Source organism: Falco naumanni, chromosome 2, assembly GCF_017639655.2.
Source record: "Falco naumanni isolate bFalNau1 chromosome 2, bFalNau1.pat, whole genome shotgun sequence".
NCBI classification, from domain to species: domain Eukaryota; kingdom Metazoa; phylum Chordata; class Aves; order Falconiformes; family Falconidae; genus Falco; species Falco naumanni.
Window position 1 is genome coordinate 114,435,883 of NC_054055.1, and position 16,719 is coordinate 114,452,601.

Below are 16,719 nucleotides of genomic sequence, written 5' to 3' on the forward strand. Positions count from 1 at the left end.
GCGGGTCCGTGCCGCTGCCCCTCCCCGGGTGCCCGCACCTGCGCATCCGAACTGGAAAAGGCCGCGTTTAGCGAACTCACAGCGGGAAAAGACGTTATCTAAACAAGAACAAACCGCCGTTGCCACATGTAGCGCTGATGGCAAGGCTTTGCCAGCAAGGTTAACGGGGCGGCCGAGTGCAGGCAGGGAGCGAACTAAGCGACGGGCGAGGAGCAGAGCCCTTCCCCCCCTCACCTCCGCCATGCCGTTACCGGGAGAGGCGGCGGGGACTGCGGGCAGGAACCCTTCCGCCGAGGGCACCGGGCTGCGCACAGGCCCCGGGCCCGGCAGGGCTGAGCCTCTCCCCGCCAGCGGCTGCTGACCGGCGGCAGCGGGGACCCTCCGCCTCGCAGGCCCCTTCCCCGCACCCAGCTCAACGCGGGCCCGGCGGCCTCCACCGGAGCGCGCTGTGCCGGCGGAGGGGAGAGCGGGAATCGCTCACCCCAACCCGGCCCTGAACGACGCCTCCCTGCCGGGAAGCCGGGCCCCTGCGCGCCGTGAGCCGGCCCGCAGGGAGCGCCCGCCCCGGGAGGCGCCAACACAGGCGGCGAGGCGAGGCAGCACCGCCGCCCCCCGTGCGGAAGCCCCGCTACCCCCGGCCCGGCCCGGCCCGGCCGCGCAGGTGTTGGCGGCGCTGCCTCCGCCCCGGGGCCGCCCCCACCCGCCGCGCCCGCTGACGGCGGCTTCCCCGGCAAGCCCGGCCCCGCGGCGCGCCGCCCGCCGGGAGCCGCAGTCCGCCCCCGGGCCCGCCCGCCCCCCGCGGCCGGTGGGGGAACTCCGCTTCCCGCCGGCCCCCGCGCAGTGCCGGGCCGCCATGGGCTGGGGGGCCCGGCTGGCGGGGCTGGGCGGGCTGGCCGTGTGGGCGCGGCGGCGGCGAGCGGCGGCGGAGCGGGACGGCGGCGGGGAGCGGCGGGGCCTGGAGCTGCGGCTGGTGCAGGTGGTGTTCCGGCACGGGGCGCGCACCCCGCTGCGGCCGCTCCCGGGGGCAGCGCCGGTGAGGAGCGGGCCTGGGCCGGGGCGGGGGGGTTGTTACCCCTTCCCAAGGCGCTACCGAGAGGGAATCTGGGGGGAACGTGGGGGAGCTCCAGCGGACCCCCGCGGGCGGGGCGGGCGGGCGGGGGCGGGGGGCGGGGCCGGCGGGGCGGGCGGGGGCAGGGTGCGGGGCCGGCGGCCGGGACCCCCCCGGGGCAGGGGCGGCGGGGCCCGGGCCCGCAGCGGCGGTGACACCGGGTAGCGCTGCCCCCGCCGCCGGTTGGGGCCGGTGCCCGGCGCTCCCGCTCCCCTCGGGCTCCTCGCCGTTGGCCCGGCCCCCGGGGGGGCGGCCGCTGGAGCCGGCCGGTGGGAGTTCGGGTGGTTCGCGCACGAAGCCTTTTCAGTGCGTAACGAACAGCAGCGATAGCGATCTCCCGCAGATTCTGTCCCGTAAAGGCAGGGAAGTAAAGCAAGCGCTTTGCGTCCCGCGCACCACCGGCGGGGGATGCGCCGCGGAGGAGCAAACCCAGCAAACGTCGCTTCTGCACGCAGAGATCACTTTGGTCCTGCATCGCTGGCAAGGCAGCGCAGAGGAACAGCCTGGCGTTGGTTAAAATGCTCTTGAAAGTCCTCGTTTTCCACTGAAGCGCTGTTTTGAAACAGGTGGAATGGCATCCCGCTCTTTTAGACGTGCCCGCTCACACCGAGTTTGATTACGTGGTGACTGACCTAAATGGAGGCCCTCGGCCTCCCTCGCCCTACGAGGAGCAATACAAAAAGACCACGTTCAAGGTGAGGCTGCATTTTGCGGTGGTTTCGTGTTCCCTCTGTAGGCTTTATTTTCATATTCCTCTGGAGACCCTTCCTTTTCTTTGTACTTAGGGTGGTGCAATCGCCGGACAGCTGACAACAGTAGGGATGCAGCAGATGTTTGCCCTGGGGGAAAGGCTAAGGAGAAGATACGTGGAAGAAGCCAACTTTCTCTCACCAACGTTTAAGCCCGCTGAGGTCTTGTGAGTTTCTCGGTTCCCTCCTGGATCTTCCCATCCTTCCTCCCTCTCCCAACAAGCAGCCCTGTGCTAGGGCAACTTTCTGACCAGCACACCCTTCTCTGCCCTAAGGCAGACTGTGTGGCTCCTGCCCCTTCACCTTTGCTCAGCCTGCAGAGCCCGGTACTAGAACTCACTCGAGACCCAAAGCATTCAATGCCCCAGCCATCCCGAGAGTGTTGCCAGGGACAGGTTCATCTCACCTAGTTTTAGCTATTGATGGTGGTACCATGCATCTTTGTGGTGAGTGAAGGGAAACAGGCATTTCTGGAGCACAGTTTAACTCACTGTAGCTTAAGTGACTAAATTGCAGTGAGGTGAAGCACACTCCTGCTGCTCGCATCAGTAATGCTGGCAGCATCTGGTTCAGGATGAGATAAAAATTATGCTAGAGAAGTGCCAATTTGTTACCTCCACTTGCCTCTGAAGGGAAGTTAAATAGACACCTATATCTGAACTGCCCTTTAAGATGGCTATAAGTGAGGGAAGATGAATCCTACCACGGGTTTCCAAAGCTGCAGCGAAACCAGAACCTTCAGTTCCAGCAAGTCCTCCCCAGCTGCAGCTGTGTCCACGTGAAAGAAAAAGTGCTACCTCACGAACTGCTTTCTCTGTTTCAGCATCCGTTCCACTAATATTTTCCGGAATCTGGAGTCCACACGGTGCCTGCTAGCTGGGCTGTACCAACAGCAGAAAGAAGGTTGGGGAGACTTCTGACTCGTGCCTTTCCTCTCTCAGTCTTCCCTAGATGCACACACACCTTGCTCATCCCAACTCTCTCTGGGTCCCAGCTGTTGCTTCTTCCCCCTACTCTTCCGGTTCTGTGGGTTCTTACGAAGTTGTCACTTGCTCCCTCTCTCTTTGTGTAGCTTTCTGCTGGTGCTCAGCTTGGATCTGTTGCCACGAATGCTGACATTTCAGACCTACTGAGGAGGTTAGCTTCAGAATCAAGAGGGCAAAGAGTTCCAGGTCCGTTGTTCATGAGATGCGCGTCTGAAAAAAGTTTCTCAGAGAAACCCAAGTATCTTGGCCAAGATCCATTACAAGTTCAGTATCTGGAGTAACTTTCAGTTGTATCCTGCAACTGACAACTACTTGTATGCCCTAGAAATACACTCTGGGTTTTCAAGACATCACCTCTGCTCCCTCCGTATTCAGTTCCAGGAGCAAGCAGTAGGAGTGACTTGCCAGAGCTCCTTGCGCTTCATGACACAGAAACTAATTTTTGGCACATACGAACGCTAGACAAATTGAGCACGCAACTAGAAAGCTTTACAAGGTGCACAGCAGACATCCCTGTGGAACTAAATGCTGTGTGCACAGAAACAAGCACAGTGGCTTGTCTGGCAGGTGATAGCTCAGGGGGAATTGCCAGTTGGCAGCAATGGACTTGAGGACAAAGACTGTGGGAGTGATTAAAGCAGTCTAAAGACATGCAGATGCACTAGTGATCGCAGAAGCTTCCTTCTCCTTCCACAGGATCTGTTGTCATTGTCACTGAGGAAGCAAGCTCTGAAATCCTCTACCCCAATTACCACAACTGCCAGCGCCTGAAATGCCTGAGCAGGTAATTGCCCACCATATCTCCCCCTATGATTTCGCTGCTGTTTCATTTCAGCAGTAGCAATTTAAAACAGCACATTTTCTTCCCATTTCCCAGTTTCTTCCCCTGCCACTTACTGTTCTTTGGAATGGTTAGCTAGTTATATAAAACACTCAGTGAGCAGAGTCATGTACCAAGCAGTGGCACCATAAGAAAAAAAAAAAATAGGGACTTTTTTTTTTTTCTTGAAAGACCAATTTAATTTAGTCTGTGTCTAGCAAACACTCATTACTAGCTAATGTACAGCTATTCTGCGGCATTGCTGCAGGGCAGAATTAATGTCATCTACATCCCTTAACAAGCCTTTCAACTGTGAACATATTGGGCCTCCTTTTATATTCAACTTCTGGTTCGGGGGTTATTACAACATTCCTGTCACATTTATACCTTGAAGAAACTGAAATATACTCAGCCTTAACAGATTTAACAAAGACTAATGAAGTAAAATAAGGAACATCCTACATAGAAAGAACAGTTAATGTTTGCAGAGTCAAGTACTCTGAATGCCTGTGTCAGGTTGGGCAGGGGGTGGAATCTGAACAAGAAAAAAAATGTATTATGGTTTAGTTGGATTATACAGTGGCATATTTTTGTCCAAAATTCAAGAGTTGTCAGAAATCACTTGCAAAAGCTCATTATATAATGCTTGATTCTGCAGGCAAAGGATTGTTTCTTGAAAGTGGTGAGGCGACAGCCCATAAAAGCAGCACATTCAGCCCCCTCTAGTAACATCAGCTGTCCAAAAAGGGAGTAAACTGCAATCTCTTCCACTCCCCCCTCAGCCCACCAACTGAGCACATTGTGTGACCACATCAAGGTAGATTTTTTAAGCTGCAGTAATAAGCACAGCCTCAGCTTATAGGCTACCTATGCCAGAACTCCTAGCACATTTGATTTCAAACAGAAACCAGAGCTGTCCCTAAAAAAATAAAGAGCAAACGTAGAAACTTTTCCCACCTCCTCCCCAACAGACCAGGGTCAGAGAAGACCAAACCTATGCAACATAATTTGCTTTAAGTACGTGACCAGCATGGATGTTCCAGCTAACCTTTTAAAAATAAGTTTAAACCAGTGTGAAGAGGCTTCTAAGAAAGTGAGAGGTGAATTTAAGCTCTAAGTATCTAGGTGTTTCCCTTTTCCCACACCATACAGCAATCAGTTCAAAGCTGCTACCCCTTCTCCTTTCATGAGGCAGTTAAGGGTGTACTCCCTGAAGACGCAGACTTCTTCTGTTCCAGTATGACTAGATCTGTTAACTGATACACAGCCCTTCCTTATGGGAACCACTTCTGAGGTGTTACCATCTCATCTTAATTTTTTTCCCCCACCTCTGTGAGAGCAGATAGACACCTCCGATCCTTGACATCTAGACATGGTGTCTGTCTGCTCTCCATCTTAGACTTCCAGCATCAGGAATCCCTCATTCTGCGGTGCTTCTCTTTTACCCCTCACTGATGTGAGGCTAGGGTCCACTGGGCTAGGGTCACAAAAAACCCCTAAAACATAGGAAGTCTGATGTATTAAAAATTTTTGGTTTGTTTTCTTAATTCCCTGACAGGCATAAGTTGAAGAATGTTCTGCAACAGCCAGGTATCTCTGATGACTTGAAAACAATTAAGGAGAAGATGGGTATCGATGATGATAAGTCTGTGGATTTTTTTCTCCTCCTTGATAACATTCTTGCTGAGCAGGTGAGCTGAGCAGTTCTGTTGCACTGTCACAGAAAGAAACATCCCTTTACCATGCATATGGAGGAAACCATGGAGTGCCAACACCGATACCAGTGGGTACCCCAGTACCTTTCTATGTAGTCCATAAAGTTTGTAGAAACAGCATTTTAAAAAGAGAGATGTGGAGTAAGCCTTGCTCCAGCATGGGTGAAGACTCATCTCCAGTACTTACCTTGAAATCCAGTGCCTCTTTTAAATGTAATGAAGCAGAGCTAAGAGCAGTTTGGCCTTGCTTACTCCGTTACAAAGTGCTTTCCCTTTTTGGCAGTCAGCACTTAGCAGAGTCATCGTAATCCTGGTTCCACCGTACTACCTGTAAGCCAGACTGCTTCTGCCACTGGAAGGGAGCTGGGCTTTTTTGTACCCCCCTTAGTACCTCTTTTTTGCTTGAGCTAATGCGAGTTGGTCTGGCTGTTGGTTGAATAGCTCAAGGAGTTACACTCCCATCACGTAGAAATGTATCCTTGAGAACAAACATCCATCCTTTTGGTACACAGAGAAAGTTCTGTGTGTTTAAAACCACCCTAGAACCCCTCACGTGCACACCGTAGTACTGTACATGGTGCTACAATACTGTAGTACAAATGCTGTGACGTGAACAGCTGTTTTCTGTGGGCAGGCATCCATGTGTCTTCTGGCTGGGTTCAGAAAGGGTCAACCCCCTCTTGTTACACTACATCTTCTCCTTTCAGGTGCACAATTTGCCAAGCTGCCCTGTGCTGAAGAACTTTCAGCAGACAGTTGAACGTCGATCTGTTGACTCGGTGCTTTTCCTTCTGGAAGATGGTTCGAGGTGATTGCCTGTATCCATGCCTCCAGCCTTAAGGGTTGTCTTAGGCTCGGCCAGGGCAGATGAGCTACACCAGCTTACTGCAGCAGACAGAAGTCATTTCTGATCTGCTGCATGCCCCCACCAGAGGCTACCCCTCACGAGGTTTGTGCCTCAGCCATCTCAGTAAGTCCAGTGCCTTCAGCCAGAAACATGAGCTAGGAAAGAGGAGGCCATACTGAGGAGGCCAAGATGTAGGCTTGCATCCCGTTTGGCTGACAGTCACAGAGCAAGTAGCCTCTGAGGAACAGTAGTAAGCCACTGAGGTAAGCAGAGAACACCTCAGTCGCCACAGTTGTTTAAGGGAACTTGCATCAAAGGCAAAAGGAGAAGAGCATAGGAGATGCCTCCAGCCTGAGCACTGAGGCTGCCCTTGCAGGTGCACAACTACAGTCTGAATTCCAACCTGGGAAGTTTATCTCAGGGATGGCACCTGCACAGCTGGGCTGAGAAGTGTTAGTGCTAGTGGAAAAGGTGATGCCAGGCCTTGCGCACATGCAACTACTTGCAAAAGTACCTGCTGCTACATGCAGTTAATTACCTCCTCCGCAGTTGTTTGTGAAGGCGGCCGAGTTGCTAGCCTAGCAGCCCTTTTCCTTTTGGATTCATTTGCAGCTGCTATATTCGCCAGCTCTTCTTGGGCGGTGGTATAGGACTGCCTTTTCTGTTAGGGTCCTTAGCCTTGTTTTTTAACTTGTGTTAGAGATCTTGGGTACCGAAAGACTGACTTTCTGATTTCCCCCACTCCCACGACACCCAGGACAGTCACAGTGGCACTCATCCTTCATTTGCACTGATGTATTCATTAGGTAGAGCGAGTCTTTCACACAAGAAGACATCTAAAGATCTCTTTATGCAATACAGGGATAAAAGCTAATTTTAAAATATAGCCACCACCTTCTCGAATCCCACCCCTCCCCTTCCTGCCAATGACTCCAGCAACTTCAGCTGCTGTTTTACAGGCAGCTGCAGTCATCTTCCCTAGCTGAAAACCATGCATCTAAAAAAATCACAACTAGGGAAACAAAACAGCATAGAGAACATCAAGGAGTTTCTAGATTTCCCTTTATGTGGGCCAGACCTCATGAGACTGCTTGTTAACACCTCTCCCCTCCCAATCTGCAATCACATTAGAACCTCTGTGGTGACTATGTAACTGCCGAAATAAAAAGTAACCACAGGAGTTGCATTTAATAGTTCCTAGGTACACGCTATACATGTTATCAATTTGTAGGAGAAAAGCCGGTTCCCAGGTGTTCATTTGAAATTATTTAATTTGAAAGTTTAAAACCTAGTAATTTATTTCTGCCTTTTTTTTTTTTTTTTCTTAGAGAAGTTCTTCAGATGAGTGTTGGTCTCCTTTTCTATACCTTACAGAAGAACATTACAGAAGCAATAGATCCCTCATCTGCAGCTGAAAGGGCCAGGTACAGGGCAGATCTCTTCTTCCAACAGTTATAAATTCTGACTTGCTGTCAGTGCAAAAGGCTGGTTCAGCAGGATATTGAGTGTGTGTGTGTGTGTTAAAGAGAACGAGTGCTCATCTGCTAGAGAAAGCCCAAGTGCTGCTGGCTATCCATGGAGGTACACAGCTAACATGTTAGGTTTGGGTTTTGTTTGTTTTTCCCCCTTTTTAACAGAAAGCTCATTCTCTATGCTTCTCACGACGTTACCCTTATTCCTCTCCTGGTGGCACTGGGCACCTTTGATCACAAGTGGCCACCTTATGCTGCCGATGTGACCCTGGAACTCTATCAGCACCAACAGTCCAAAGAGTGGTTTGTTCGCGTATCTTACCATGGAGAGGTAAGATCCCAGGGGAAGCCCCTTGTACAAACCTTGGGCTTTTGGGTTTGCCATGCATCTGTGTAAAGGTGTGAAACAAGGCTTGTTCTGAGCATGCCATCAAGCCATATAACAGAGTAAGACACCTACCGCGCATCCGCGGTAGCCAAGATATCTGTTTAGGCAAAGACTCTGAACCTCTGCCTCGACTAGCGTATTTCCCTGTTGCAGAATGCATCAGTATCAGCAAAAAAGGGCTTTGCCAACACACAGGATCTGTGATTTTGTCTCTTTGCCTTTGCAGGAACAAGTGGTGAAAGGATGTAGAGCAGGTCTCTGCCCACTTGAAGAATTTCTAGAAGTTCTTTCACAGTACTCAGTCAGTCCAGAGGAGTACGATAACCTGTGCTCCCAAATGGAGGGGAATCAGCAAACTGACTCATGATTAAGTTGTCTTAAATTAAAATTAAGTTACTGTCACAATCTTTGACTATTTTTCTTTATATTCCTGCCAGCCTTCTCCACTCAAAAGGTATTTTAGATAAGGGGACTTTTTCCTACCAGACACAGGGTGGCACAGTGTCACTTTCCACTGTTAGCAGCCAGATGAAAGAAGCCACATAACAGAATGGCTTGAGTTCACTTCTGAGGTAGCCAAGCAAAAGCACAAAGGCTGAAAGCAGCAAGGGAGAGAACAGACTTTTTAAACGGCCCTGCTGCTTCGGGAATATGATAGAAAACATACCTGTTCCTCATCTGCTGGGACTGTGGGATGAAGCCCAGCTTGCTCTGTGCTGCCAGACTTGAGAACTTTGACATAACGATTGCTTTTGTGTATGCTGAACTGCAGAAGCCACTGTGCCTTTCCTTTTCTCTTGTCATGTTGGAGGGTTGCTCTGCAGACAGATGAACCTCCCAAATTGCATAGCGTTTAGCTACCCCATCTTCTTGAGGGCATTTTTGCGCACACAAAACCTCTCCAAAGGGACAGAAAGCCTCCAGACCTCTTTCCTGCACTCCTGTAATTATGGAAATTCTGCTGCGAACATGCAAAACAACCACAGTGGGCCAAGTACAAGAACATGCACTCTTGGTGAACTCTGCTTAATGTGCTTTAACAAGGAAGTCCGGGGAGCTGCTATTGACTTCAGCTTTGAGCAGCGTCGCATCCATTTTGCACTTCATGAAACAGGAATACACCAGCATAGCCAACAGAAGTACTTTCAATCAGTAAATAAAACTTGGATCCTGACCTATTTCTTTGGGATAAGTAAAGGCTAAAATAGGGGGACCACATACTAAAATGGCCCTGCAGTTTTGCTTCTGCATTACCCCCCCCCCCTTTTTTTTTTTTTCCCCTCCACTTAGCAAAAACAGACTGCAGTGATGTTAATGTAAGTCATTGACAGATATGTGACTGGAGGCACTACAGTACCTTCTCCCTGAGAAGCGTGGGCTGGATTTACCTCTACTCTCTCATTAGCCTGCCCCCACCACAATTACATGTTGACACCATGCACAGTGAACAGAATAATTTGAATCCTAAATACATAGCTGGAGGTCTCACTGAACTGCTATTAGAAGCTGTCAGGAAAGCAAACAAAACATTGTTACTTTTCACCAAGTTTTTATACAGCCTAAACCCGTAATGCCATTGTATAAAAATCAATGGCCCTACCCTTGCTTAAGAACAGTGTGTTCTGCTCTGATCAAGCTCTCCGTTATGCACAGTCTGAAGTATTTGGAGAATGGCGATGGAAACATCAGGCATACGACTGCAAGTTATTTGTGAGACGTGGACTCCTTGGGAAAGGGGTATCGGGGAACCGCATGAGAGGCTTTGGCCACACCACTAGACAAAGGGGGAATTCACACACCTTCTCCTCAGCAAGAGCTAGGAGCATCTCCCAGCAAAACTGACCAACCACCAGGTTAAAAACCGCAACATGGGCAAGACCAGCAGAATTCAGCAAGCTGTTCTAGTGCAGGTAAGATTCTTAAAGGGCACTGCATTCACACTTGAAGTGATCGTATCACTCTAAGCAGGGTAACATACATTTCAGTAATATTTCAGGGAAACAGGCCAGCTTCTTGGCAGTGGCAAGGAAGAGGCCTCTGCTGGGAACAGGTTACTTCATCATTGCCCTCCACAGGGTTTCTGCAGTGCCCTCTGTGCCCTGCTCCAGCCTCACCCTGTCCCTCAGCATAGAAGTGGTTGGGCTGTGCATTGGTCTCATCCTACTAAACTCCTCCATGGCAGTCGTGGCCCACAGTATCGAGGAGGAGTTATTTCTGACCACAGCTAACAAACAACCATTTCAGAAGAGGCCTGGTGGGACACTGGAAGTTTTAAGACCAAAGGACACAGGTAAGTGGGAAGTGCTGAACTGCAAACACAGCATGGAAGAGCTGAGACATTTCTGAGAACGTGGAGTAAAAACTTCCAGAAATCAACAATTTCCCATGGAACCAGTGCATTTACATAAATAGGCTGACTCCTTCCTAGGACTGGGAAAGACACAAATCCCAGGGGACAGAAAAAGAAATCCAAAACTTTCTTACCCTGGGCTGTTACTATGAGAACTGCTGACACGAGCAGCTAGTATGTACAACCTCAGGTTCCTTCAAACTTGAGCTGGGGCTGCTAACCCAAGTTAGTCTGTCTGCCTTGCTATATTAGTCCAATACAGTTAACGCAAGTTGGTCAACTTAAGCCTAAAAGACGTCCTTCTTATTCTGCATTGCAAACCTATCCTCACACAATATGTTTAATTTAAGGCAATGTTAGTATAGTAGGTAATTGGCAGGAAAGATGTCAACTTAAATTTAAGGTTTTGTTTTCTCCTTGTAAACATCCTTTTTTAAAAAGTTTCCAACATCCCAGAAAAAAAACAGTATCACTTTTTTTCCTGCCTCATTCTCTGACTCAAACACGACCGTAAGCTTCAAACCTGAGTGCATGAGTCACAAGGACCTACATCTCTCGGCACAAAAGGTTTGCCAGTTAAAGTCAAAAGATCAAGAGTTTAGTGATCTTGGCATATTTGTCAATAAATCCAACATAATAAAACTAGTAGTCTGGGTCTTTATCAGGAGTGCTCTTCAGACCTTAAAACGTGCTTTAACCGTAAGCAGAAAGAGCATGATAAAGCTAGGTGGTACATGCCTACCACAACCAACAGCATTAAGAGAAATTATCGGAAACTATGTGGACTGGCTAAAAACTGAAAAATCTTTCACCTCACCGGAAAGATGACACAGCACATATGCAAGACAGCTCACCTTTTTTAGCTTAAGAACTACCACCAATTGTTACAGTGAAGTGCTCTACTAAATACAGGCCTATATCAAAAAACATGGATCATTTCTCCTTGAGAAGTATCAAAATAGGGAACAGGTTTCAGCCAACAGCCTGCCAAGGCTGCAGGAGGAAAACAGTCACCATCGTGAGTGCAGAAGAGCACCACCAACGAAACACTGCATTTTCTGCCACCAGAATGAAAACCAGCACAGCAGACTGGCACCATACCAAGCACTGCAAAATTAAGCCCCATATATGCCATGTTTGTAATGGCCCCAACACTCTGGCACAACAAACGCTGCGTTCCAGCAGCCTAAGAACTGCGTGTTTAGGATTCATACTTATCCTCAGGAAGAGGTGGGCACCCACATCCTACTCCAGGGTACACATATTGTGCCAGAAGCACCACCAGCATTTATATCCCACCCAAGACCAACGCGGATCAGATCTCCACATACTGGTCTATCTTCTGAAATGTCACCCACTAGATGCCACTAGGAGGTCATGACTAAACTCGCAAGGCTGGCTACTTGCTTGTCAGGTCTTTGGTAGATTAGCTAGCCCATGATACAGGTACAAAGCTCACGTTTATTTGGACAGTGCTTAAAACTGCCAGCGTACTTCACAGATGACCTGTTTGCAACAGCCTACTACTTTAAAACAAACAGATTTCAAATATTTTAAACTTTTGATTTAGCAGGCACATTACTTTGCGTTTCAGAAGTTCACCATCTGCTGGGTTTACCTTTTAAGTCTCTCCGCACTCCGGCTGCGCAGCCATCTGGGATGAGATAATTTGAACAGCAGACTGTTTCCTCCCATGTTACTAGAGAGGAAGAGCAGCCAAGCATGTATGAATAAAGCCTATTTCATTCTTTCAAACAAAGGTGGAGGAGGATGATTTGAAAGTTTAAAAAAAAAAAAAAAAAGAGGGGGAGGGGAAGAAAACTAAAAATGGCAACCTCACTTTCCGTCTTCAACTGTACCATGACTACCAGAGCTGAGTCACAGTTACTATTGATTATAAATAAGCAGGAGAGAACAGACCCTGACTTACAGAACCCAAGGTGAATTTGCAAAGCTGGCAACTAGAAAGCTTTTTCATTTGCAAAGCAAAAAGGGGAGAAGTAGAATCAGAGGGAAACAAAGAAGTTCAGTTTACATCTACCAAGTCATTTTTCTGACTGGAGCTGACTAAAGTATTAAGCATCTTTTGTCCATCACCTAGTGCAAACCAGGCAATGCCACTGAGGTTGAGTGCACCTACGTGGACTCAGGAGAACTCACATCATCTGCATTTTCTGTAGGAAAACTCTTGTTAAGATACCGAATGCCAGCATCTTAAGTTAGACAGACACAGAAGGTACTTTAATTATCCAGCATTTTTTAAATGTACCCTTTCACTATCAAGTGGCTTTGAGACAGTGAATCCCCTAGGCTAATTTTTTTCTAGAATGAGTCACAGTCACCTTAAATCCTTTGCTATTCAAAATGCCTCAACAGACATAGGAGGCACTGCAAAAGGCTGTTAAAAAAACCCCAAACCCTCCAGGTTATTTCCACGTCGATCAAGAAGTTTGCTTTGACACGGTAAAAACAGTCAGGAGTTGTGGCAGAAGTGGCAACACTTAAAATGGTTGCACCGTGACAGTCCCCATGCAAAAGGGAGCTGTGCAACCGTTTAAAGAAGAGGTAACTCCGCTCTACAGAAATAACACTTACTGTGTCATTGTCAGCTCTTCTTAAAATCTTGACAAGCCCGTGCTTCAGGCACGCTGCTTGTCAGAGGGAAGCACCACAACATACATCCTACACTTTGTCAAAAGAGTAATTCTCACCCAAAATCATTGTAAATTTGCATGACAGCACAAAGGTGAATTTGGAAGCAGGCAACAGAAGGCTCTGAGGCTTGCGTGCCTGCAACGACGTGTGGCTTCACTCATTTTGTAACACTAGCAACGAAACTTTGGTAAACTGGCCACCGACAGCAATTCTTTTTCCACCTGTTAAGCATCAGTTAACTCCAAAAAACTCTCACGCACAAGCATATTAAAGAGACTCATTCTCCACATGAAGTTTCACGCCAAATAGCCAGCCCTTTGAGGAAACTACTCATTGAAAGAATTTCAAGTAACAGTAGGTGGAAGGAGGGACAGAAACGACACACTCCATATACAGCACTGGGGGACCGAAGAGCAGCCAGCCATAGAGCCCTGCCCTAGAGATCCACACCCCGATCTTCTCCAGGAGCAGGGCTCAACTCCCAGTCCATGTTTCAGCATCAAGTCTTTCACTCCTCATAGACAAAACCATAAAACCTTCTCGCCGAAATCCTCTCAAAAGGCAAGCTCGAAAAGACAGGGGATTAGGAGTTGATCGATGAGAACTGTGGCAAAGCAACAATTTACCCAGCAGGGTTTTCTTGATAAAAATCTGCGTACTGATGATTTCCCTCTCACCTTTGGTATTTAAGCTCATCCATCCCCCACTATCTCAGCCTCTGAGCACCGGCAGTCCAAGACCCTACCGGATCCAAAGCCCCCAGGGGGACACTCAATCCCAGTGCCCCGCCGCACAGCACTGGACCACGGTGCTCAGCAGACAGACACTGCTGCTCAGGGAAAGCTCAAAACCACGTACCTTGTAGTGCTGCAAACACTCACCAGGAGGAAGTGACAGAGACAACGTTTCATCTGTTCCTTGACCCTCGACAAACTGAGGAAGAAAGACTGTAACAATTGTCCCTGGGGTGTTCTGAAATAAGACCTTACTCTGAGAAAAAAACAAGCTCGGTTCAGGATTAAGTGAACAGAAGTGCCTTGCAAGGAGCATGCAGCTGCCTACAGACCAGACTTCTAGGAGCTGCCAAAGCTTGCCCCACCTGGCCTCTAGGCTGGCTGTGACCGTAAGGAAGAGCAAGCAGTCATCTGGCCAGCTGTCTGATGTACACAGAAACAACTGGACTGGATAAAAAAAAAGACAGTTCATTTTTGTAAGAAACAATATATTTTATTTTTCTGACACCACAGCCCTGGCGAGTGGTTTTGTACCAAATTTAATGGAGGTTACACAGAACGTTTTACGCTGGGGAGGAAAAAAAAATAACCACAAAAAAAATCCTGGATAACTTTTAGTGTCTGTTCCACTCCCACATTAATAAAATCACTTGGGGTTTCTAAGAAAAGGAGAATAGGAAACAGTGAGAGAGACTACTGTAGGATGTAACAGTGTCCAAGTCCAGCCCCTTCCTAAAAGTGGGAAGAGTCCCCACATGAGGAGAGGCTCTCCTAGATTTACTCCCCAAAATAACACAACGTATTGCAGCTGCCATAGGAGGAGACAGAAGGGGGACGGAGAGAGAGAGAGAAGCCTATTTAATAAAGAGTGGGAGGGAGAGACAGAAGGTGCTGGACAGCACGCCATAATTTGAAAAATATGTCCTTAACTTATTATTTATTTCTTTTAAAAGATTCTCCTCACTGAACTTAAGTTCCTTTTTGTGCTTTTCATTAATACTCTGCTCTGAGGTCGTAGTTTGGTTTTTCTATACATTGGAGTTGAAGGAAAATAGTCCGAAGTTCTGAAGATGGATTCTCCACCTAAAGTAAACAGCCTAGAATCCCATTCTCCTCTCACCCCAAAGACTAAAGTCTCTGCTAAAATCCCTTTTACAATATAGTACAGTACACAAAAAACCCCAAAAATAACCAAGAGTCCTGGGAGAAGCCAGTCCGAAGGACGTAAACATACAGAGAATGGTGCAACTTGTGACAAATGGCAATTCTCAAAATACAGCTACAGATTCTCAAAGCAGGTGCCGTCACGGGATACCCAAGTCCACAAAAATAATTTTTAAAAAATAAATCTTAAAAAAAAACAACCTGTTAAAATGAATAATTTTTTTTTTCAGGTAATTCCATACATTCGAGATTTCCCAAAGCGTCCTCTGGTCTCTTTTCACCTATTGCATGGCCAAACTGTACTCCTGAAGCTCCCAAAAAAGCCCTCAGGACTTGGAATCTCATCTTGACAAGGATCAGAACATCCAGTCTTATGGTAGCAGCTTAAAACATCATGTTCCCTGGGTTTCCAGGGCCTTGGCTAAATCCTCCCATGCCAACGTCAGCAGCCATACCTCGGGGCCTCATTTGGGGGGGAATCATGATGTTTTGTTGGGGTCCCATCATGCCCTGCATTGACATCATCATACCAGGCGACCCTACAGGGCCCGGGTGGCTGTACAGCCCTGCGGGGGCTCGGTCCTTGCCTGGGATCATGCCCACCGCGGCCACAGGGTTACTCATTAGCGCGGGCTGGCCAGGCATCGCCGTCTGTGCTGGTGACATCATGCGGTGGTGCGGCCCCATCATGCCTTGCTGCAGGAAGGCAGGCGGCCTCATCGGGTTATGACCTGGCATGGATGGAGCCGTCCCAAGAGGGATATCTGGAGTTCCCACTGGCCCGGGGCCCCCCATGCCAGGCAATGTTAGTCCCATCCTCGGGGTCTGCTCTCCTATCATCCCCTGCATGTGGGAGAACCCAGGCCCAGGACCCTGCGGCTGCTTGCGGCCGGGCACCTCCCCACGAGGGAAATACTGTAGTGTCTGGCTGGGCTTCTCCGACGGGATAATCCTGGACAGGTCAAACTCGGGTATTCCCGTGGCTCCAGGACGGATCACCTCCTGCAGCTCTGGATCAGTGAAAACCGAAGGCATATTGTTTCCAAGAACAGTGAAGGAGTCTGGACCGCCAGGGCCTCCAGTCTTGCAAAGTGCTGGATCTGTCGAACTTTGGGGCAGGTTGGTAGGACGCCCCAGAGGTCCTTCTCCGTGGAAGCCCATTCCTGCTGGGAAGTTGCCTTGTCCACCGCTGGGCCCGTTGTGTGGAAATGGCACCTGCTGCGGAGGGGACTGTACAGGAGGGAACCCCTGTGGGAAGCCCAGGCGTCCTTGAGGTACCATTGGAGACTCCTGGGAACCGTGCCCCATCATCGGGTTGTGTGACATCAGGCCGGGTCCCACGGGAACCCCATGAGGAGGTATATTGGGTCCCATAGCATTTGGAGAGGGCATCTGGTTGTTATGGGAAAGAGGCTGGGTCATTCCCATTGGGCTAAGGGTTGGCATTGGACCCACTGGGTTTGGACCTGAAATTCGAGGATTCTGAGAATTAATGCCCATTCCTAGGGAAGAAATAAGGAATCACATTTAGATAACAGCAAATAATAAACAATAAAGCTATCGAGAGACCTTTCTGCAAGGTTACCAAGCCCGCGCGCGCGCACAAAAAAAATTGTGCTAATAAAAATACATCAGTAGTGGCTCTGGAAAACGTTACTTTAACCAGAAAACTGAAACCATCTGCACAGCTGCCTCCCTAAGCTTGTCGCTGCCCTATCAACAAGTGATCAA

General features: G+C 48.9%; 2 protein-coding genes across 14 annotated transcripts in view; one reads left to right on the forward strand and one right to left on the reverse strand.

Moving 5' to 3' along the window:
* The first annotated feature begins 836 nt into the window (after positions 1 to 836).
* ACP6 (acid phosphatase 6, lysophosphatidic) lies at positions 837 to 8,490 on the forward strand. Of its 3 annotated transcripts, XM_040582935.1 has the most exons (10): positions 837 to 1,033; positions 1,675 to 1,803; positions 1,894 to 2,024; positions 2,681 to 2,760; positions 3,540 to 3,627; positions 5,222 to 5,354; positions 6,086 to 6,186; positions 7,554 to 7,649; positions 7,863 to 8,028; positions 8,312 to 8,490. In XM_040582935.1, exons 1-10 carry the CDS (start codon positions 854 to 856, stop codon positions 8,450 to 8,452), a joined length of 1,245 nt encoding a protein of 414 aa, XP_040438869.1. In that variant the 5' UTR covers positions 837 to 853; the 3' UTR covers positions 8,453 to 8,490. The 3 variants fall into 3 exon arrangements, with proteins under 3 accessions (XP_040438869.1, XP_040438870.1, XP_040438871.1); XM_040582936.1 differs by lacking the exons at positions 837 to 1,033; positions 1,675 to 1,803; positions 2,681 to 2,760 and having other exon boundaries at positions 1,916 to 2,024; XM_040582937.1 differs by lacking the exons at positions 837 to 1,033; positions 1,675 to 1,803; positions 1,894 to 2,024; positions 3,540 to 3,627.
* A 5,811-nt stretch (positions 8,491 to 14,301) lies between these two features.
* BCL9 (BCL9 transcription coactivator) overlaps positions 14,302 to 16,719 on the reverse strand; it is a 61,889-nt gene continuing 59,471 nt past the window's right edge. For 10 of the 11 annotated variants that reach the window (XM_040582944.1, XM_040582945.1, XM_040582943.1 and 7 more), the window contains one exon: positions 14,302 to 16,490. In XM_040582944.1, coding sequence (XP_040438878.1) covers positions 15,373 to 16,490 — 1,118 coding nt within the window. In that variant the 3' untranslated portion in view covers positions 14,302 to 15,372. The remainder of the gene's footprint in view (positions 16,491 to 16,719) is intronic. The other variant, XM_040582949.1, reaches the window with a different exon arrangement.

Bases quoted from the DNA above. Each gene is read 5' to 3' on its own strand.
- ACP6 (XM_040582935.1), top strand. From the start codon at position 854: ATGGGCTGGGGGGCCCGGCTGGCGGGGCTGGGCGGGCTGGCCGTGTGG. The intron at 3,628-5,221 runs GTAATTGCCCAC...ATTCCCTGACAG, and splicing joins CGCCTGAAATGCCTGAGCAG to GCATAAGTTGAAGAATGTTC. The intron at 6,187-7,553 runs GTGATTGCCTGT...TTTTTTTCTTAG, and splicing joins CTTCTGGAAGATGGTTCGAG to AGAAGTTCTTCAGATGAGTG.